Below are 23,742 nucleotides of genomic sequence, written 5' to 3' on the forward strand. Positions count from 1 at the left end.
GGACTAACTGTTCATAGGCAAAGGAAAAAAAAAGGTGTTAAACTACAAAACCGTTAGGAGACAGCATGAGAAAATCTTTGGGTTTGGTGAAGACTTAGACATGATGTGAAAAAACATGATCCACCAAAACCCCAAAATTGATAAATTGGGCTTTATAAAAATAAAAATATTTTGCTTTGTAAAAGAAATGTTAAGACAAAAGATAAGCTACAGACTGGGAGAAAATATTTAGAATGCTTATACGATAAAGGCCTTCTATCTAGAATATAAAATGCAGCCTCAAAATTCTACAGTAAGACAGTCCACTTAGAAAATGAGCAAAAGATGTGAACAGACATTTCACTGAGCAGATACAGATAAGCCCATGAAAAGATGTTCAACATCATCAGCCATTAGAGATGTGCTGATTAAGTACCAATGAGACATCACTTACGCGCCTATCAGAATGACCAAAATAAAACACAGAAGCACCAATTGCCAGTCAGGATGTGGAAGAAACGATCACTCATTCATTGCTGGTGGGAATGTAAAATGGTTCAGTCACTTTGGAAAAGTTTGGCAGTTTCTTTTAAGACAACACACCACCACCATGTGACCTGGCAATTTCATTGCTGGACATTTGTCTCAGAGAAATGAAAATGTTCACACAAAAACTGTACATGAGTGTTCAGAGGAGCTTTATTTGTCAACATCAAAAACTGGTAACAACCAAAATGTGCTCCTACAGGTTAACTGGATGAACACACTGGCATAGCCATGCAGACTACACAGCAGCAAAAAGGAACGAATGACTGATACATGCAGCAGCGTTGACGCATCTCAAGGCAGTTATGTTGAGTGGAAAAGGCCAATCTCAGAAGGTCACAAACTATGACTCTATTTAGATAATATTACTGAAATCAAATTACAGATATGGGCGACAGATTCTTGGTTGCTAGGGGTTAAAGATGGGGATGGGGTGGGGATGGCTATAAGGGAAGGGAGCAGATGGCAGAGCCTGTGGAGATGGAGCAGCTCTGTCTTGATTATGGTGGTCACATCCATCCGCACAAAAGTGAACAGAACTACACACATGCACAAGTGAGCATATGTGAAGCTGGTGAAAAAGGACTACGCTCTGTAAATTGTCTCAATGTCAACCTCACGGTTGTGAATCTGTAATTTAAAACAAAAGCTAGGAAAATCTTGATGATTTTACCATTTTTGATGCTGCTACACAAACCTGGAGACTTGAACATAGACATCAGCTGTGGAATTATGAGGAAGGCAGACTGGAATGGGGTGGGATGATCTAGTTGGGATCCTACTAACACAGGGAGGAGGTATCAGCTAATACATTCAAGGTCGTTTTTCCTAAATTTTTTCAAGTTTCATGACGCAAACACAGGATATACCTTGAATGGATATTTCTCAGTTTAGCCCTATCTCCCTCATAATTAGTGACAGACACCTAAAGCCAGACTCAGAAGAGAATAATCTTAGGAAAGTGTTTTAACTTACGTAACATCTTATACTTGCACAAGTGTATATAAAGCTAGCTACTACAAACACAGTAATAGCCAAGACTAGAACAACCCAAATAGTATCCACCAACAGGGGACAGAACAATGAAATACAATGAAACGTACACAGAAAACAGCCACTGGGTTTTAGAGACTGAGTGTGAAAAAAGAATGTAAAATTTCTCCATATTTTTAATATTATATTGAAATGGCATTCTGGCTATATTACATTTAATATAGTATTAACATTTCTGTTAGGTAAACAACCTAAATGTCCATCATGAAATGAATGAGTAAAAATGTAATATATGCACTGGATAACTCAGCCTTAAAAAGGAAATACTGCGAAGCCGGTGTTGCTCAGTGGTTTAGCGCTGACCCATAAACCAGGAGGTCACAATTCGATTCCTGGTTAGGGCACATGCCCAGGTTGCTTGATCCCCAGTAGGGGCTGTGCAGAAGGCAGCTGATCAATGACTCATCATTGATGTTTCTCTCTCCTCCCCCCCTTCCTCTCTCTCAAATCAATAAAAACATTTTTTTTTAAAAAAAGGAAATATTGCCATCTGCAAATGGATGAACTTGGAGGACATTATGCTGAGTGAAACAAGCCAGTCACAGAAGGATGAATACTGCATATACTCACCTCTGTGAGGCATCTAAAATAGTCAAACTCACAGAAACAGTAGAATGGTGGTTACCAGGAGCTGGCCGGAGATAGAAATGGGGAATTGCTATTCAATAGGTATGAAGTACCAACACAAGATGAGTGTCGAATCTGTTTACAGCACTGTATCTGTAACAATCCTGTATTGTTCACCTAAAAATTCCTTAAGAGGTTAGATGTCAAGTTCAGTGTTCATAAACAATAAAAGCTAGAAAATACACAAACAATAAATATAAAAACAAAACAACCCGAAAGGGCACAGGAAGCTTTCAGAGGTAACGTTTATTACCCCAACTGGTGAACTGCATACAATAAAGATGTGCAGTGCTTATTTTTTTAATATGTTTTTACTGATTTTAGAGAGATGGGAAGGGAGAGACACATCGATGTGAGAGAGAAACATCAATCAGTTCCCTCCTGCACACACCCCAACTGGGGATCGAACCCAAAACCTGGGTTTTGTACAATTATGCTTCAATAAAGCTGTTAAAAAATATTTCTACCTTTTGTTTTCACTTTAATGTGGACATTAGAAAATACAAAGTCACACACATGGCTTGCATCATGTCTGTACTCTAGATGGGCAATGAGTCACCGCCTGTTAAAAGCAGCACACTAAGAACCTGGGGCTGGAAACTTTTCCCTGTATATCCTATTTACCAGTGTGTCATTTAAAAAGAGAGGATACTTGTGGATTTTTTGAACAAATACAGTGAAAATCAACTTCAGTGGTTATTACACCAGAAAGACACAGAACCTTGATTTCTTGGTTGCCAGGTTTTGGTTGAGGGTTCTAACAACCTTGAGAAAAATTCAGGGTAACACAGCAACATCTTCACTGAAGTGACACTTTGTTTTACTCTGACAGCCTAACCCAAAAGGCCACATCAAATTAAATGACATCCAGTTTTACTTTGATGTTCATAGCTGCCAGTTCAGCTACAAAATACCGAAAAACATAAGGCACAGAAACAGTGTCAATAGTGTCACTACGATTACACACAGTACAGTTGTATTTTCTGTTGCGCATGGCCGACCACGAAGGGGGTGGCTTCTCCAACAGCGGAGAGAGCAAACTGCCACACTTCACACACACGTGGGCTACCGACCGGTCAGAACAGTTAAAGAGGCGGTCATGAAGGAGAAAAGAAGTGCCATGAGCTAAAAGTGCATCCCGTTCCATTTCCCCAAAACGGATCCCACCCTGCACATTTCTCCCCCCAATGGGCTGGTTAGTGACTCTGTCTCTGGCTCCTGTGGTTCTGACCTGGAATTTGTCTGAGACCATGTGGCGTAGCCGCTGGTAATAAACCACGCCTATGAAAATGTCTGCTTCCAGTTCTACCCCACTGATGCCACTGTACAGCCTCTCGGTGCCATAGAAGTTGTAGCCCGCGGCCTTTAACATCTCACCAAAGTATTCCAAGGCCGAGTTCTCCTCTGAAAAGATGAAGGGTGTGGCATCGTGGCAGAGACCATGCAGAGCTGCAGACTTGCCTGCCATGCTCTCAATTAACATACCAATAGTCATTCGGGACGGAAACCCATGAGGGTTGAACAGAATGTCTGGGACCATCCCACTTTCGGTAAAGGGCATGTCCTCGGTCGGCCACAGTCTGCTCAGGATGCCCTTCTGCCCATGCCGGCTGGCAAACTTGTCTCCGATGGTTGGGTTCCGAGGGATTCTCATCGTGATGCAAACACACTTGAATTTCCCACTTCCAGTGTCATTACTACACACTTTGATGTTATCCACAATACAATTTTCTTTACTCCTAGGAAAAATTAAACCATACAAAAGGTCAAAGTATTTCTCTAAACTTATAGAGGTAAGTTTTATATATAATCAGTGCTTCATAAAGGATTCACAAAACTTCTTACCTCTCTTCTCCCTAAAAGTATCTCTGAGTAGGGCTGCTGGTTTTCGTTAACTACAGAACTCTGTTCCTCTAAACAACTATTAAGAAACTATTATGAAGACCTGTTGAATCCACTCTTACAGATGTAAAACAAGCTAAACATTTATTTTTAACAAGAGGCACGATAATAAACATTTTAGGTAGGAAACATTCCTAACAACATGCATGAGCGTGACGATCAAATCTGAATAATACACTTTTAAAATAAGCCAGGAAAACTGCCATCAATTATAAGAGACTGACAAGTAGAAAAGCAAAGGCAGAATGACAAACAGCAAACTTTGTCTCATCTTATAAATGCCAATTCAGTCAAGACTGAGTCAATAACTGAGCTACTACTTCTATTTTCTCTAAAAGTTCTCCTGTTAAAAGACTATTTTCAACGGCCTCCAGCAATTCACTGAGAAAGGCCTTTAAAATTAGCACCGGGCACCACAACTTACTTGTAGAACATCACAGAGCTCTCCCCAGTATTGAGGTTGACGTAGCTGTAATATGGATCTCCATACTGCAGCTGTGCTCCAATAAATGGCAACCCATCATCGTCTAACTTGTGCACAGTCCGCGGGTCACCAGGTTTGACTCCAAACACCAGACTATCATCTCCTTGTTTAATTTTTTCAGAAAGATCTATGAACTCAGACTTGTAGACACTTCCATGAGCAAAGCCTCGTTCCCAAGAGGCCTTATTCACAATCTGTAACGTCAAAGAATCAAGGGAGTGAAGAAAAATGAAGATTTTCAAAATAAAACGGGTCAGAATTATACTTGGTTTAGGTTAGCTGGCATTCGGTTTAAAAACTATCCACATTTTCTCAGTCACCTACACTAACTACTAAAACCCAGACAATTTATAATTAAATGGCCTAAAATTCAATCATGCACCAACACAAAAGGTAGAAATATTCAAGATTACTTTACATTCACTTAACATCTATTCAACTACATGCACAAATATGCACAAAATATGCATACCTGAATACTTAGTGCAGAACCCTCAAGGCTGCCGCTTTTAACTCAGAGCAGAAACTGATCATTTAACAGAACACTCACACGCCAAATATGAGGCACTTGGGGACACAGTGACCTCACAGTAAAGAAAATGGTTAAATGTTAAAAGGATGAAACTACTCTTGGTAAAACTTACCATGGCATCTTCCATATCGTAGCCAGTGTACGAAATAACAGCAACGATGGCATTGGTCCCAATTGGATAGTTGTCCATGTCATAGTGGTCATACATGCACGGCCTCACTAAAGGGCTTTGTGGGGTCTGAAGGCGATATAGCTTATTATCGGATCGGTCTTGGTAAGTGAGAAGTGGGAAGCCCATAGTTTGCTTACCTACAAAGGGAGAAACACGTTAGCATTTCGTTTTCCCCCTTGATTATAAATGGTGAACTATAAAATTGGGAACAAAATAGTCACCATAGGGGAATGAACAAATCAGTCATGGTGGTTACGCTTACAGAGGGACAATAAACGACCTGCACGTACCACAACCAGACTGTGAAAACAGTGCCGAGAGGGAAAAGGGACAGAAGCGTTTCATGGTACTATTTACCTGTATCTACAACACGCCCCAGACAATTCCACACCTAGGTCAGGGACACGTGTAACATAACCAAAGAGGGATGCAAGGGATACATATAAACTACAGGACGTTACTGGGGGAGAGAAGGAGTACAAGGGGACAGTAACTATTACCTAATCACTTTCTTACATACACAGAGCAAAATGTCACTATTTGTTAATTCTGGGTACTGGCATTCAGAGGGTAGGTAAGACTTTTTTATACCACTTTACAGTACAGAGAATCAATTCAACACAAATGATTTTTTTTTTAAGGTTTTTTTTTATTGATTTTTAGAGAAGAAGGGACAGGGAAGAACAAAACATATGTCAGCTGCCTCCTGCACACCCTCTACTGGGGACTGAGCCCACAACCTGGGCATGTGACCTGACCGGGAATCGAACTGGCAACCTTTTGGTGCCCAAACAATGATGCTCAACGGGACTAAGCCACACCAGCCAGGACTCAACCCAAATGATTTAAAAAACTAAAATAAATATACATGCATAATGGAATTCTTTAAAATACAGTAAAGGAGACTCCCAGCTTCCAGTAGTAGAGGGTTCCTTTTACACGACCACCCTTAACACATAAGACCCAGAAAAAAAAGTAAAAAATAAAAACCAACCACACACATATACACACCACCTGAAAGTACTGAAGAGTAACCAAAAGCAGTCAGAAACTAGAGAGGAATTTACATTTGGGCAAAAGAAAGTGCCCTGGGTGAATTTCCAGGTCTGGTGTTGTGTTTTTTGGTCTAATGGCCCAGTCAGTGTAGCGGCTAAAGCTTAGATAGAAACCCAGTCTGAAAGAATTTAAGAACTAAGAAACAGAGTTCAGAGCACTATAGCAACCGAAAACTAAAGGGGGAAATTTCAGAAAAGAGAGAACTACACAGGGAAAGCCTTAAATTCTGCATATGAACTGATCCCAGATCTTTGGTGGAGTCCTGAATGATGCATGCGTGGGACATTTCCAAGCAGCCCTCAAGAGCAACTTCAGCTGCTGTGTTCAGCTAAGTTATCTACCAGTTAAATCTAAAAACCAATCCTCTTCAAAGGAACATAACAGAATCCATGTTCCTCAAAACATCATTCATTTACAATGTCCACGACATGATCCAGTATTACTAGATGTAAAAGACACAGGAAACCATTACCCATACTCAAGAAAAAAATGCGGTGAATGGAGACATCCTCAGACGACCCAGACATTGGAATTACCAGACAATGATTTTAAAAGACTAGTTGCATAACTGCTCAAAGATGTAAAATAAAATATGTTCACAACAAAGATAAGAATCTCAGAGAAAATTTAAACTATAAAAAATAAACAAATGGAAATTCTAGGCTACAAAATGAAGTATCTGAAATAGAATAAAAAGTCTGAACATGATAGATCAATAAAAATGATTCAATATAAAGAGAAAGAAAAAGTTAGAAAAAAGAGAACAGAAACCCAATGACTCACAGGACATGAAAGGTTTAACATACATGATGCATAACTGAAATCTCAGGAGACAGAGAATGGGCAGAAGCAATTATTTTTAGAAACAATGACAGAAAACTTTACAGATTTTATTTAAAACTTTTTTAGAAAACAGATTTCAGGTGGCCAGCAAATGCCAAGCAACACAAACACAAAAAGCATCGTATGTAGTCATATCATAGTGATTCTGCTACAAACCAAAAAATAAAGAGAAAATCTTAAGGACAGAGGAAAAATAAAACTTACAGGGAAACAACCTATGACTGCTGACTTCTAATTAGAAATGAGAGACCAAGAGTAGACAGCTAGCCCTGGCCAGGCGGCTCAGCTGCTTGGAGCGTTGTCCCACATACCAAAAGGTTGCAGGTTCGATTCCCTGTGAAAGAACGTCTAGGTTGTGGGTTCAATCCCTGGTCGGGGCATATATGGGAGGCTGCCTATCGATGTTTCTCTCAAAATATCAATAAAAACATATCCTTGGGTGAGGATTAAAAAAAAAGAATAGACAGCTAATAAAGTATTTCATGTGCCAGAAAAAATCCTGTCAAATTAGAACTGTATACCCAATTCCTGCAAGGGAAAAGGAAATAGATATTTCAAAGAAATAAAAACTAGGAGACTTGCCCAGCCAGGCGTGGCTCAGCAGCTGAGCATCAACCTAGGATCCAGGAGATCGCGGTTAATTCCCGGTCAGGGCACATGCCCGGGTTGCAGGCTCGATCCCCAGTAGGGGGCGTGCAGGAGGCAGCTGATCAGTGATTCTCTGATCATTGATGTTTCTATCTCTCTCCTCCCCTCCCTTTCTCTCTCTTAAATCAGCAGATATATTTTTTAAAAAACAAGATCTCAGACAAACCCAAGTCGCTGAACATTTTACAAAATTACCCTTTTCTTCAAAAATGTCAATAACAAGAAAGACAGAAAGGCTACAGTTATGTTCTACCTTAAAGGAGACTAAAAAGATAAGACAACTAAATACAATGTGTGGTATCTTGGGATGAGGTGCTACACAGAAAAAAATTGCCATAAACCCTATTTTTGGTATAAATGGTCAAAGTCTGAACAAGGCCTATAAAATACTATGTTAAATTTCCTGATTTTAATAATTGTCCTTTTTTATACAAGTGAACATCCTCGTTAGGAAATATGCATTGAAATATTTAGGGGTAAAGGGGTATCAAGCCTGCAACTTACCTTCTAATGGAAGATAGTACAAATGGGGCAAAATATCAACAAAATGTAGGTAAAGGGCTTATGGATGTTCTTTGTACCAGTCTCACAACTTTTCTGTTAGAAATTATTTCAAAGTAAAAAAAGTAACAAGCACTTCTCTTCTGTGTGACTGCTATCGTCCCCATGCCACCTTACCCATCTGGCACTGGTACATGTTCCTTGGACTCTGGTTGTGATCGGAGAAAGGAATGAAGTTGGCAATCACACTCAGCAGGCTGTGAGGGAAGAGCTCCTGGTGGGTGGTCACTCCAGCAAAAACCTCATCCTCAAAGATAGCAACATTCATGAAGAGCTGGAGAGGAAGGATGAATGCTAACATGTTAACTCTTTCTCTGAGTTCAGTACTCAAAGACTTGAAAGGAAACCTTCCCCACCCAGCACAGTGAACACTGAGGGGACGGACCCACAATAAGTCAGAACTACTACTTGCCTTACATACTTCAATATAAATCTACCCTGGACCAATTGCAAAGGGGGATTGGAAAAAAGAAATTTTTAAGTAGTACAAAGAAATTTTTAAGTAGTTTTGCAACTGCAAAAATGCAGGCAAAGGCTGTGAGTGAGTCTAAGGGAATGGTTCAGCCTCAGCACCCAAGCAGAGCCAAGTGCAAAGGAGCTTGGGGAACTGGGCAGGACGGAAAGGGCCGGTAACGAGACGCCGACCCTCTCACACTCAATGTGTGCGTGGAGTGAGGGGACACATGAAAACTGCTTCCAGACACACACAGGAAGAAGCAAGCTCTGGCTTTCTTTCCAATGCTGCATTATTGTTAAACAATAACACTTAAAGCAACAGCTAAGTCTGTGGAAGTTGTACATGACCGTGTCACATAAACCTAGCAAACACACAGTCCACATACCTGCTCCATAGTTCCAATCAGCTCTTCTTTGCCTAATTCCAAGTTCTGCACAGGCCGCACCAGCCGACAAGGAGTGGTGAAAAGGAACAGTCCTGGGTACAGGCTTGGTTTTCCTGTCATGGGGACAAGGGCCACCTCCATCCAGGGAGGAATTCTTTTTTCTCTCAGCACCTGTTTTCAACAAAAAGAGAGTTCACACAAGAACAACCGATGTGTTTTATATCTATCCCCTGCCACCCGGGGAGTAGGCCAAATATGAAAAGCAATATCTTAGGAATTTGCAGGTAAGAAACACAGTGCCCTGCAAGTCTCATTCCCTCAGGGAATGCCACTCACCCCACACCCAGAGCTGGAAAAAACTCTACTTTCTTGGTGGCTCAGCCTCACTATCAGGCAAATTGGTAATGACTTAATGACTGAGACTGCGGGAAAAGGTAACCCAAGAATGTGCATGTAGATGTACTAAATGAAATTCTGTTCTCTGATGTCTACAATATAGAAACTGGTTTTATTTAATGAAAAGGCTCTTCCACCTGGGAATTAAATAGCAAAACAAAAAAATACTTCTATTAGTCAACTCCTGGGTGAAAGGAAAAATACAAACCAAAATTACAGTAATTGGAAAAAATGTAACAAAACCTATATATCAGAACTTATGGGGACTGACAAACACATTACCAATAAAAATGAAAGAATGAACATGAATGAAATTCTTAAATCAAAAGTTAAGAAACCTCAATAGAGGTAGAAAGCTTAAAAACTGATTTCCACATTAGAAATAAAGGTGTCAAAAAAGCACCCCCAAAGAAAGTACCAGAACCAGATGGTCTCACGAAAATTCTCGAAGACTTGCCACCAAGTGGCCCAATGCTCCTCAAACTGTTTCAGAGCACTGAAAACTAAGGGAAACTCCCTCATTCTTTTAATAGAGCAGAGACGAATGCCGATTTAAAAAATCTTAATAAATAAATTATTGATATTCAAGAAAATATCAGTGGGGTGGGGTAGGGTGGGAGATGGGTGGAGGGGGGCAAAGGGGGAAAAATGGAAGACATCTGTAATACTCTCAACAATAAAATTTAAAAAAAGAAAGTATCAGTATTTCTTAAAGAAAATAACACAACATTGACCAAGTGGGATTTATTCCAGGAATTTAAGACTCATTATTCATTGCTATTAGCGAATGATGATTATTAGGGAATGACCCAGCAATTCCACTTCCAAGTATACACTCAAAAGAATTGAAGGCAGGGACTCAAACAGAAATGGCACACCCATGCTCACAGCAGCACGATTCACAGCAGCCAATGGTGGAGGCAACCTACGTCCACTGAGGGCTGACAGACAAACAGAACGTGGTCTGTGTGGTTACCAGGAGCTGGGCAAGGGCAGAGGGGGAGTCACTGCTAAATGGGCAGAAGTTTCCGTTTTGGACCATGTACAAGTCTGGAGGATGGACAGGGCGATGGCTGCACAGCAATATGAGTGTACTTTAATACCACTGAAAAAGGTTAAAATGGTAAATTTTATGTCTCTTTACAAAAACAAAACAAAATCAACCCTTCAGGGACCAGAGGGTCAAATCTGATTCAAATCTGATACAATCTGAGCATCAAAATAAACAGTAACAGAATACTCACAAAATAAAACAAGCATCTATAAATCTCTGCTGATGTAAATAAAAGAACAATAAATGGAGGAGAAAGGAAAGCTGTCCCTTACAGAATGGCAACTAACAAACACAGAACAAACGACAGGGCTAGAAAACCACTACTTGGCAACCATAACTGTAATAATTAACTCAGCAAAGAATCATCAATGAGATATAATAATTCTGCAGAGAATGTAACACATCAACTTGTGGGAGGAAATTTGATGAGGAAAAGAAAAGGGCTTCCAAATGTTATTTCTCCACAAGTTACTGACGAGTGAAAATTTCTAAGAGTACAGATTAACCTAAAAAACACGGCCCTGAAGTGATCAATGTTAACATCACCGGTCATGCAATCAGCCAACATCACATGCCTCCTGAAATGGCATGGTGAATCTCACCACAAGGAAGTGACACATGACCAAAAAATTTTATTGTTGACAGTTTATCAGATGTCCCCTATTTTACTCCCACATCCCCCCTCGACCCAGCCCCTGTCCCACCCCAGGCCATCACCACACTACTGCGTGTGTCCATGGACTGCATATATGCATATAAGTTCTTTGGTCAATCTCTTCCCATCCCTCCACACCCCTCCCCCTACGAGATCTGTCAGTCTGTTCCATGCATCCATGCCTCTGGACCTATTTGGTTCGTCAGTTTATTTTGTTTATTAGATTTGACATATAAGTGAGCTTATATGATATTTGTCTTTCTCTGACTGTTGGCCTGTACTCTTAAAAAAGTCAAGATGTGAAAGCCACTAGAGAGCCGTTCCAGATTAAAGGAGAGTAGAGAGACATAACTACACGTAACACGTGATTCTGGAGTGGGTCTCAGCCGGGAAGAGAGAAAAGCTGTAAAGGCCATTACTGAGACAACTGGTGTAATCTGAGTGTCAGCTGTGGATTCTAGCAACGTGATGCTCCCTGAGTTTGGTAGGTGTACTGTGGTTATTTAAGACAAAAAGTTCTTGTTGGAAAAAATACACTGAAATCTTTATGGAAAAGGGCTTATGTCTACAAACTACCCTCAAGTGGTTTAGAAGAAAAAAATATGTACATATTTATAAAGAGCATACAAATGACAACAATTGGTGGGTCTGGGTAATGGGCATATAGGAGTTCTCTGTGCTGTCCAAACACCTTTGAAGTGTAAAATTATATCTGAGTAAGACAACTTTATAAACTAACCCCCCTCCAAAAACTAAACAAAATAAAACAAAGTATGAACTACAGTTCATCCTACTGTCAAAGAACAAATTTTCTAATGGCCAAGACTCTTGTTAGCAGGAAATTCCAAGGAATGTCATTCTCCTTGACTTCTTAACAATATATTTTCAAGACCCAGAAAGCAACAGGGTATGTATGACTTATACATCTTGCATATCTTTAACATGACTTGAAATATAAAGTTCATATTTTGACATCCCGTACATGCCACTGGAATTTACAAAGAAGAAAAGTTAAAATTTGTTAAGTTAGCAGACTAGGGCCTCAGTGAAACTACCAATAAAAAGGTGTACGGGTCAAATATCTGTCACTGACCCCAACCTATGAGGTCAGTACCAGGGGATATAAGATACTCTCAGAATCTACTTCTGACGCCCAGACCTATGAGCACTCTAGCCTGCCCCAGGACTACCTCAACAACTACAAAAGGACTGAAACCTAAGATCAAGGGATAGAACAATTTACAAAGACTCAGGTCACCTTAAAATGCCGGAGAGAAGCTGCAACGCTAGCAGCAAGGTCCTTATCCACCCAGCCAACCATGACACCGTCCAGCAGGACAGGGTAGCACTCAGCGTACGGGCGGTGAGGCGTTCCATCAACTGGAGTAACCCCTGGGGAAGGAACAGACAGGGTCATTGCATCAGGATGCCTTTTCCAACACTACGAATTCCCTCCAGATGGGTCCATAGCTGTAGCATCATTTTAGATATCTAGTTATCTTGTCTCTAAACCAAAATGTTTTTCTATTTCTTAAGTAAGTTCCCAATCATCTCAGCACAGACATACAACTAGTGACTTGGCCTGTGGGGAGAGCAGCAGGGTTAGGAAAGCAGGGAGGCTTTCACTGTACACTTTTATATTTTCATTTCTGAGCCATGTAAATATAACTTTTCTCAAAAATCTACTTACACTCAATCACCTTTATTCACAGATTCCATATCTGCAAATCTGCCTACTTGCTAAAATTATTTGTAACCCCAGTATCAATAACTAATGGCACTTTTGGGGTCATTCGGCACTTTTGGGGTCTGCGTCGCCTGCACACATGCTCCCAGCTGTGGTCAAACATGTCTTCCTGTCTCAGCTCAGAAGGCAAACAAGCATCCTCTCGGCAGTCTGCTCAGTGCCACGTATACTACATTCCTGTGCTTTCTGTTGGTTTCTGTTTAAATAGCCCCTGAGAGCAGAGCTGCCCAGTGTGGCTGAGCACAGGCTGTGTGCCTCACGAAGAAGTACATGTTAGAGTAGCTTACAGTGCTACCGGCCGAGACCTCGATGTTCGTGAATCACAATGTTAAACAAGGCTGTGTTAACAGGCTGACAAAAATGTTATGACCAGAGGCTCATAGGAGCTGAACCTTTATTTTCCCTGGGAGCTATGGCTCTTCTCTAAATTTGGCGTTAGTTGTAACTTTTTAGAACAAAAGTACCACAAACATCAAGAACCAACTGTAATTAAGTAAAAAAAAATACTCTTCCACAATCCATGAATACCTGCTGAAGAAAGCAAGTATTTTACCAAGTGTTACAGGTTACCAGCTTGGTGTTAGGCATTTTCCGTTCTGTCTCCTCCCCCAGAACCAGAGCCCTTCCCATCTCTCCTGCATGGGATACACTCTCCACCTCTCTACCCTTTCCTGCACTCTGACATTTTAATCACTGGTGCAAACAAAACGATTCTTCTCCTTGTTGACAGAGAACCTGAACATTACACCGATTATGACCTCTGAATCTCGAGTAATTTTGAATTATGTTCCCTGAGGCTCCCTTCTGAAAGGATCTAACTGGCAGGAATACTTTCAAGCAGAAATTTCCTGACTCTTGACTCAATGCCTTTCTGGTTGATTTGGAAAGCCTACCACCTGAATCCTGGGAACTGGAAATTTTAGCGTATAAACTTGAATTCCAGTGGAGATCCCACTCACAGACCAGCAAGGACACAGAAAACTGTCTCCAGGTCACAACCAGAGAACTGCAGGACCAACATAGTGAAGAATGCCCAAAGAAAGGGCATCATTATGTGTGAAGGTAAACCCAAGCCCAGCAGCACACCTAAAGAACAGCATACAGCAAGAGCAGAGAGCAGCTGCCAGGCTCCCAGGAACAAGGGCTGTGGATCTGAAGACCTCCAGGTATAAGGGTGGACAACTTCCTTCTTAACTGTCTTCCTAAAACCCATGTCATTTCCTGCTTAGAGGTGCAGCAGCCGACCCAACAGGTGCAGGCAGAATGACGCAAAGGTTACTGCCAGTATTAAATGCTGTTTCAAATGCTTTCACATCTTCTTGTTTTTTTTAAGAACAAAACTGCAACAACATGAATTTCTCCTCCATTCATTTTCTAAGAATGCATCTGACCTATGCAGAAGTGAAGAAACCAGCCCGTTCCTGCACAGAAGAGTAAAATCAATGCCTGCAGGGATTCTCTGTTCGGCCCCCAAAGCAGCGTAATTCAACAGCCTTGACCTGTGAAAACACACACACCCAACGAGACTGTTACCCTGTCACATACCCAGGTTGCAGAGCAAAGCTGGAATAGATGCCGTGTACACAAACTGCGTGACGACCTCACATATGGCAGTTAAGTGGTTCATCAGACCGCAAGGCTCCCCATCGGGGGTGTGCACGGGACAAAGGAAACCCCAAGACTCTGGCAGCAGCCTGCGCACTGTGGTGGTCCTCATCTTGGCAAAGTCAGCCCCTCTGTGCACACAGCGGAAATGGGAGAGATAGCGGATGAAGTTCAGCTTATCAGCCACAACACAAAGTCCAGAATCTTGCAGGAAGCCAAGACCTTAATAAAACAAACGTCATTCAAAAACAGACTAAACTTAAAAAAAGTCTATTTTTATTTGAGGCTTTGATGAAAAACCTCAGAGCACACTGTAAATCACAGAGTGGGTTATTACAAAGTTTACTAGCTCAGATGAGCAGGAATACTTTACAAAAAGTAGTAAAAGTCTCCAGATTTCACAAACTGTATCAGGCCTGACTGGTTCCCTATCTCCTCCACAACCTCCACTGTAGGGAAACCGTCAACAAATAACAATATAGCAAGTAATTAAATGGGATTCATCAGACAGGCTGGAGAATACAAAAACAGTTGTTAGTTCTAAAAGAATCTGTATCAGTTTCATCTGTTTAAAAATGCAGATTTCTGGGCCCTCCATTGCCACCTTTAAGTTTTCCAGGTCATTCTGCTGCAAGTGGTTTAGGGCTGGGCACATGTAAGAACCCTCTCAGACCACTTGTCCAGGTGACCTTTCCCCAGACATCTTTAGTTTACACAGATCTTTGAACTGTCTTCAGTTTTCTAGAAGGAGGCACAGAAAATACGTGATCATTAGAACTGGACTTAAACCACTCAGGCACCTTGTCTGTCGAAAGCCCTTCAGACTGATACGCACTTGTCAAAACTTGTCAAAATGTGAAATCTGTCCTTAGTGAAAGGGAAAAGTTCCCGTTTAAACAGAACCTCTCATAGTGATATAAATCTACGTTAAGCAAATAACTTGAAAAACACAACTAAAACGAAGACTATTTTTTTGAAGCCCATCTATTTAATTTCACCTGTTTTAGAACGCAGATTCCCAGTAGCAAGGAGATATTCAAATGGTTTTGTAAGGTCTGTTCCCAGACTTAAAATCTTCATCAAATTGTCACTGTTTATAGATATATTGGTCTTCTGAGCTTTCTTGTCTATACCTATTTTAACAGATACTAACCACGCTTCCATTTTTTCCTGAAATGAAAAAATTTAAATTACATGTTTACTTGAAAGGCTATACTAAAATTACCAACAGAAAACTTCTGTCTGATACTAATTTTTATCAGGGAAATTGTAGGCTGCTGAAATTTTTCAGTCTAATTTTATGGTGAGAACAGAGAGAAACAAAAGTTTTTACCTTTCAGAAAGAATTTAAATAAGAATTACTGACTCAATAAGGAATTAGGAAATTTTTACTTTAATCTTCTCCATCTTTCATCCCAGTATATTATCTCTTAAGTTAAATCACTTTAGGGATATTCAAAATATGAAATACCACCAAATCAACTTACTTATGAAATGATCCATACTATGCCAACACGCTACACACACCCAACTCTCATTACTGACAGTAACTTAGCTCTGTACTGGGCTGCGAACACTGAATTAGCAGGTGCTAACCACTGCTCCTAGGTACATACAGGATTAGGTTCCTGCAAGTCTCAAGTCACAACATTCTTGTCAAATGACAAATACATAAGCTGGTTTTATGTGTGTTTCTGTTGAAAGACACCTTGTTTTACGTCGCTGATGCACTACCACTGAACTCACGGGCAGCAGGACTGTAACTTGTGACTGAACAAAGCTCATCTAACACTCGTATATTCTCATAAGGCACATCCCAGACTTCTTGTGCTTAGGAACCTCACATAGCACTCCAGCACTATGCTTGCAGGTCATTTTTAAATAACAAAATCACCAACAAAAACATAAAAACGTGAAAAATATGGTACTAAATAAACAGACTCTTGTTCACAGAATGAGAGCTGAAGCAAGAAGGCAGAGCATCACCTCCCAGACCTCAGCTGGGAGCGTGGGCATCAGTACACCCTAAATTTTACCCTTCCATGCACGTCTGCAAAGGACCACGAAAGCTGTGAGTACAGATGCTGGGCTTACAAGTAAATCTCAGTGAGGAGGTTAATTTGTAACAGGGACTCTGCAAAGGACTGTCTGTGCACTCTATGCATACAGGTCACTTACACTTTATCATTAATGTTATGACCAAGACTTGATGTTGTCTCTACTCGCCTTACATAAAAATACCAGACATTTCTGAACCTGGAACAAGCTGGGATGTTTGATTAAGTACCTTACTGCTAGGTAAACAAACAAAAAAACAGAAAAAAGAGATGATGTACATTGTCAAAACGAGAAATTGTAAACACGCAGAAAACAACATCATGGGGTGTTGTCACCCCAATCTACCGAGGTACAACGGGGTCCAGGTGAAAGCAACGTGCACCCACCTTCAGAAACATGAGGAAGAGCTGCCCGGGTGTGAGCACTTCCTGATTCACTAAACTATCAGGATTCTCTTCCATGCACTCTCCTTTGGCCAAAGCAAACAGCTTCCGGGTCATGAGGCAAAGTACATAAAACTTCTCAGTATTAGATTTCAAGTGGATACAGATGCACTGGCTGTCAAAATAGAAAGAAAAAGCTTTAAACGATTCAGCTGCTACTACTACTTGCCATCCTACTAACCAAGGGCCCCAATTCATATTTACTTAAAGTCCTTACTCATACTCAGAAAACCCCTTTTCATCTTACAGGCAGTATAAGCGAAAGAACAGGATATAGTCACAAACAAGGTCTACAGCAGTGTTGGCCAACATGGCAGTGATAAGCCACAAGGGCTATTTAAACGTCAACTAATTAAAGTGGAATAAAATTAAGAATTCAGTTTCTCAGTTGCGCTGGCCATTCAAGCGCTCAACACGGCCCATGGCTGTGTACTGGACCTCGCTGATCTATGTATGGCACAGCAGGTCACAAAAGACAGAGCCCTTGTCTTGGGAAAATAAAGGGACGCGATGCCTGCAACTTTCAAATGGTCAGAAAGAAAAACAGTTATTTATGTGCAGACAAGTAGAGCAAATGTAGTAAAAGGGTTAACAGTAAGTCACGATAAGTGTCTAAGGTACTATTTTTGCAGCAATTCTGGAAGTTTGAAGTTATTTCAAAATAAAAGTTAGAAAGTACATTAGAATGAAAAGATACTACCACAAAACCAGACAGTGAAGATGGCCACAGAAGCAAAACTAGCCCCTGCTTTGCCAGACCAGAATTCTACCCACAGGTCCATTCTGACTCCCAGATGACTCACCAGCCCCTACCACATCAACACGAAAAACCAGCGACACCCTCCCCCCGCCCCAGGAAACACATACTTAGGCAAAAGCACACATACTTAAACAGAAACTCGGCAGCTTGTTCATTTGAATACCAGTCAGGAAGATTGAGCTTTACTCTGAAGCGTTCACCTAGATAGTTAAGGACCTGTTTTTGTGTGGAACAGCCCTCATCCATCACAACCCTTAACATCTGAGTGACAGAGTTCCTAAAGAAAGAGTTGTCCTCTTTTCCTCTGATGAGCTCCTGGAAAATCTGGTAATCGGAAAAGCTGACAAGCGCCTAGAACAGAAAAGATTTTCTTTTTAATCGATAATAAGTAAACCATCCAATTCATTCAATTTGTTCAATAACAAGTCTCTCCTTTTTATTTTTTAATACCCAAGAAAAACTAGCACTCCTCTTATTAAATTGAAGTGAGCTCTCCAAAGTAAGGGCATTGCTTGCAAAACAAATACCAAGATGGCCCCAATGACCCTGACATCCTGGAATTCACAAGCTTGCACAGTCGCCTCCCACACCAAATCAGAGCCCATGTGACCAAGAGCATATGGCGAAAACATCGACACACAACTCTCAAGGCTAGGTCACAAAGGGCATTGCAGTTCCCCCTCGTTCACTTGGCTAACTCTCTGGGGAAGACAGATGCCCCAAGCGGCCTACAGAAAGGCCCAGTAGAGAGGAACTGAGACTCCCTGCCAAAAGCCCACACTGACTTTTCAGCCTGGAAGGAACCGCTTGGAAGTGGATCCTCCAGCTCTAGTAGAGCCTTCTACACAACAGCAGCCCCTCCCGACACTGCACTGTAACCTCTGGAGACCTCGGCTAGAACCACACAAATTCCCAACCACAGAAACTATGAGAAACGTTCGTTGATGTGTTTTAAGTCACTGAATTCCAATGTAATGTGCTATGGAGCAGTAGGTAACTAATACAGCATGAACTCTGATAAGGAGAATCTGTTCATTCTGCACAGGACCCGCCATCCAATGACTCTCTTCGTAACAAAATTAATATATTCAGTAAGTCACACCTTAAGTGCGAATCCCAAAGGAAGAAAAAACAGTTCTTTCTGGTAAATGAAGTTCAACATAACTGTGCCATTTTCCAAGTAGTGAAGGTTCATATTGACAGCAGAGTGCTCTTCCCTCACACAGTGCATTGACACTCCTGTTGAAACAGAACAAAGCCAGAAACTCAGTAACACTCTAATTGCTTCAATCATTTCATTCTGAATTATTTTTACTGTCTTAGAAATAATTAAGAGCCAAATCACCAAGTTTAGCCAAGACTGGTAACCAAAAATGTCTCTAGACCTTGCCAAATTTCCCCTGGGGTGAAGAATCTTCCCCAAACAGAGGCTAGATAGCTGTCAACCAGAGACCCTGAGCGGAGTGTCATGGTACCTAAACCAGAAGACTTTTGGGGCCCACACCTGCCTCTGGCCAAGTCAGGCAAGCCTCCAGCCTCAGACACAGTAACGTAACTGCATGTGTTCTTTCAGTTTGAAAGGTATCAGAAAGTAGGTCTGCTACTATGAAATCTTAATATAGAAATGTTTAACAGAAAAACAAAATTTTATATATGTATGGGAGAAAAATACCAGAGACTCTATTTAGATGCATCTCCTTTTAAAAAATGGCTGAAAACTTTTCTAAAAGAACATTCTAAAAATCACTACAACTTACCATATTGAGTATAGCCAGGCCCTCTAGCTTTCCATTTTGGCCTTATCATTGCAATAGGAAAATTTCTCCGAGGCATAATCAACATTCGGATGACCTTTTCAATGCCATTGACTATGAAATAGCCTCCCATTTCCTGTCAAAGAGATGAATTACAATTTGTTAAACTCATAATTAACTGTAAATATGAAACTGACTAACTGCAAACATCAACCTCACTCCTAACAGACCCAGTTCAAAGTGCAGAAGAGGAGGAACACCTGGGTGAAAGGGGCCATTGGTCCCTGGGAAACTGTCAGTGTGTAAATTAAGTCTTCTCAAGTACATGAAAAAGGTCTAGGGACCTGGACGTATGGAAGGAAGTTAGGGTACTTTCTCTACCAAACAGGTTTGATCTAATTTTCCTTCCCGTCCCCCAAAATGACTTCACTCTTCAAATGGCATTAAACAAAGAAGTCTAAAAATGAAAACAGCTACCATTTTGCCTCCAGATAAGTATGATTTTCCCAAATAAGTTAAAAAAAGTGATGGCCATATGAAAGCTCTGGAAACCAGAAATCCAAATTAATAGGAAAATGTTTTTAATGGCTCCAGTCAACATCACATTTCTGTAATAAAGAGCTACTATGAAGCAGGCATATCATGGTAGGTGCTCCATGTTATCCTAACATTTATTCCTCATAACAATGAGTAAGATAGCTATTGTATCAATTTTTAACAGAGGAAACAGGCTCAGGGAGATTAAACTTCCCAAAGCCATACATCTGATAACTGCAGCAGCTGAATGTCAAACCCAGATCTGACACCAAACCCTCTTCCCACCAGGTAACAGTCTCTATTATAGGCAGTCTGTAATCTTGATTACTTCAACTCAATGCTGCAAAGGCATCTAACACAGCTAAAAAGAAACACCAAAGGGAAAGCATATGAGGCATTTGATATGCTCACAGAATCTTACTGTTCAGTAAAGCAGACATCTTAGACAGTAGTTTTATGGTTTAGGATGGCTTTAAAAAGAGAAATATCTCTAAATATATACCATTCAGAAAATTAGGGGGGAAAAACCTACCAATTATTTCCCCATAATAATAATATCCTCTAATTGCATAGCCAGTTTTTCAAACATTGCCTCATTTCAAACTCATCACAAGCCATTCATAGTAGGCAGACAAGATATCAATGCCCCATTTTATCTACCCAAAGTTGGAGGCAGAGAAAGAAAAACTGACTCCCACTAGCAAGCTTCACATCTTCTCACTCCTATCTCAGGCCGTTTCTACTGTCACCTGCCCATTCAGTGCCCTCGACCCCTAAAGTTACCTCCGGTTCCTCATGGTGTTCAATGAGGGCCTTTGGAGGAAGGTTGTATAAGTTGCAAAGCTTGGACTTCACCATGATGGGAACATAGCCAAGAAACTGCTTAATGGTTCCTTTGGAGATCCCATTCACTGCCCAGCTGATATCGGCCTAAAGGAAAAAAATGACTTATGAAAAAAGAAAGTAGCTGGATCTACAAGAACAAATGACTATTTTAAAAGAAGAAAAACGCCATATATTAGATGCTTCTATGCTTCAGATTTAAAAGATGAGATCTCTTGGGTGACAGTACTAAGAAAACAGAATTCTGGTTACATTTTATTGGGCACCAACATCCTCAGCCATGTACAGTATGCAAGTCACGCACTGTCACTTGCACTCACCGTCAACTTCCCTCGGTAGGTACTCCTCCGGCCCCGGCATTCTGCAGGATAAATGTTGAGCTCTCTGCAGATGCTCCCTTTGGGAACTGTGGGGGAACTGATGACGGCATCCACAATAGTAAGAGAGATCTGCTCATCTTTGAAAGCAAATTCAAAGGGAGGTATAGCCTGGAATACAATTCACACTATTAATTGCTTGCATTTCCAAGGTACTTCTTCACTAAGACTCTCCCAAATCCCATGAATTTTCTACAAACATTGCTGCCTATAATGCCAATGTGACACATCTAAAAAAACAGTTAAAGCTACATCCAGTCTACTCACACCCTCACTATGTACTAAACACTATAAGGGATTAACTCAGATATTTCTGTCTGTCATGTGTCAGATTCTACAGTAGGCTCCAGGGATACATACCTTTGTGTACAGAACAAAGCTGTCCTCTGAATCCAGAGCCTGCCTTGTCTCTTCTTGTATCCTCTACATGCACAGTAAGACTGATAGATATGGAAGCATCTCCATATTCAGGACTGGACACTCTAACGGCATTCTTTAGGCTGATATTTGTACATTTCATTCCACCTTGTCTCATACATACAAAGGGAAAGGTGGTACCACCGCGTTTTTCCCCCCTTCCACAGCATTTGCTTTTCTGTACCACCCCCTGGGAAAAGCTCTGCTGTTCCACTGAGCTCTCACATGTTAACTATGAACAATAAATATATTATGGTTGGAAGCTCTGTCCACGCGGGCCACTTCCTCACTCTTACAGCACCCACTGTCCTACAAAACACTACGGTTTCCAATCCCGTATAAATCCAGGAATCACAAACACATCTTCCCCTGGTCAACCTGAGCTCAAGCCCCGCGCTGAGCCTGCCATGATCAAGAAGCACAACTATTTGGGGTCATACTGTGACCTCCCAGCCATCTCATCGGCCTGGGACCCTGTCCCTGGCCAGTGCCCCACTCACCCCGCCTCCTGGGTCTCCCCCTCCCCCGTCTCCCCCCAGCCCACCGCCTCCAGCCGCGCGGGGCCCCTCTCCTTCGCCCCGCCGAGCAGCGCCAGACAGCAGCGGCCCGGAGGTGCCGCACTCACCTGCACCGCGCGGCTGAGCCCCTCGCGCACCGCGTAGTTGAAGGACTCCACGTGCGCCCGCGTCAGCTCCTGCAGCGCCGGCTTCTGCTGCTCCCGCGGGACCCCGTAAGACGGATCCGTCAAGTGCCTGAGGCTGGGCCCGCTAGGCAAGTCCCGCCAGCGGCCGCCGGGATCCATGCCGCCCCTGCACGCCTGGAGCCCACGAGCCTCTGCAGCGCCGGAAAGAGGCACGGCGCCCACGGCCTGCTGGGAAATGCGGCTCCCCTACTTCCGCCGGATCTCGGCCCGTTCATTTTATGGGGTCGACTTGGAAACGAAACCCTGGAGTGAAGCGGCCGGTGTGAAACTACCAAGCCAGAATCCCCCCGGCCCAGCTCAGCATAGTCCTCTGGCTCCCGCCGGCTCCAGGGCCCGAAGAGAGCAACAGCTTCAGAGGCTCCTCCTCAACCCCGTCCCCGCTTTCCAGTCGACGCTGTTGCTCACCCTGGGTAGACCTCAGCCGCGTCCTGTCTTCGAGGAAATAAATAGCTGACTGCTCTCTCTGCCCAGTTTGGGTTCTGAGGGTCCTGGGGGTCGGGGGCTGGCGGCGCCCATGGGGCCTCCCAGTCTTAAGATCCTTTAGTCTGAGTCCTAGGAATCATTCTCTCTGAATAGGGGCTTATCAGGGGACGCCTGCAGGTGTCTCAGCCTCGTGTGTGTGTGTGTGTGTGTGTGTGTGTGTGTGAGAGAGAGAGAGAGAGAGGGAGAGGGAGAGGGAGACGGGGGGGGGGGGGGGGGGGGGGGGGGGAGCGCTGCAATTGTTTCTGGGGTAAAATCAACAGACAATTTGACCTGTATATATACTCCTGACACCATTGTCACTATTAAGATGAGGAATGAAAACACCACTCCCAAGTTTTCCTCCTGTCCCTTTGGAACGCCTCCCTCTAGCCGATTTCATCTATTTCCTAAGAGGTATTTGGTCTGTAGTTTGCTTTTCTTGTGATGTCTTTGTCTGTGGCATTAAGAGTATGCAGAGAGAATGCTTTGGGAAGTGTTCCCTCCTATTTTTTGTAAGAGTTAGTGAAGGATTGGGGTTCATTCCTTTTTAAACACCGGTAAAGCTCTCCTGGGCTTTTCCATTTGGGAAGATTTTTGACTCAAAAACGGCCTCTCTACTTGTTAGGTCTGTTCTGATTTTCTGTATCTTGTTGAGTCAGTGTCGCCAGTTTTGCGTCTGTCTAGAA

At 42.1% G+C, this 23,742-nt stretch overlaps 1 protein-coding gene across 2 annotated transcripts; it reads right to left on the reverse strand.

The window, feature by feature from the left end:
- Nucleotides 1-660: 660 nt before the first annotated feature.
- POLR1B (RNA polymerase I subunit B) lies at nucleotides 661-22,765 on the reverse strand. 2 transcript variants are annotated; one of them, XM_081156564.1, is made up of 15 exons: nucleotides 22,517-22,765; nucleotides 21,418-21,585; nucleotides 21,038-21,184; nucleotides 19,721-19,853; nucleotides 19,066-19,202; nucleotides 18,091-18,314; nucleotides 17,147-17,318; nucleotides 15,701-15,872; nucleotides 14,643-14,924; nucleotides 12,609-12,742; nucleotides 9,246-9,416; nucleotides 8,521-8,677; nucleotides 5,236-5,432; nucleotides 4,532-4,785; nucleotides 661-3,944 (listed from the first exon to the last, which is right to left on the reverse strand). In XM_081156564.1, exons 1-15 carry the CDS (start codon nucleotides 22,691-22,693, stop codon nucleotides 3,062-3,064), a joined length of 3,408 nt encoding a protein of 1,135 aa, XP_081012690.1. In that variant the 5' UTR covers nucleotides 22,694-22,765; the 3' UTR covers nucleotides 661-3,061. The 2 variants fall into 2 exon arrangements, with proteins under 2 accessions (XP_081012690.1, XP_081012691.1); XM_081156565.1 differs by having other exon boundaries at nucleotides 5,236-5,427; nucleotides 8,516-8,677; nucleotides 22,517-22,755.
- Nucleotides 22,766-23,742: the final 977 nt, after the last annotated feature.

This window comes from Miniopterus schreibersii (assembly GCF_964146895.1).
Source record: "Miniopterus schreibersii genome assembly, chromosome: 13".
In the NCBI taxonomy this organism is placed as follows: domain Eukaryota; kingdom Metazoa; phylum Chordata; class Mammalia; order Chiroptera; family Miniopteridae; genus Miniopterus; species Miniopterus schreibersii.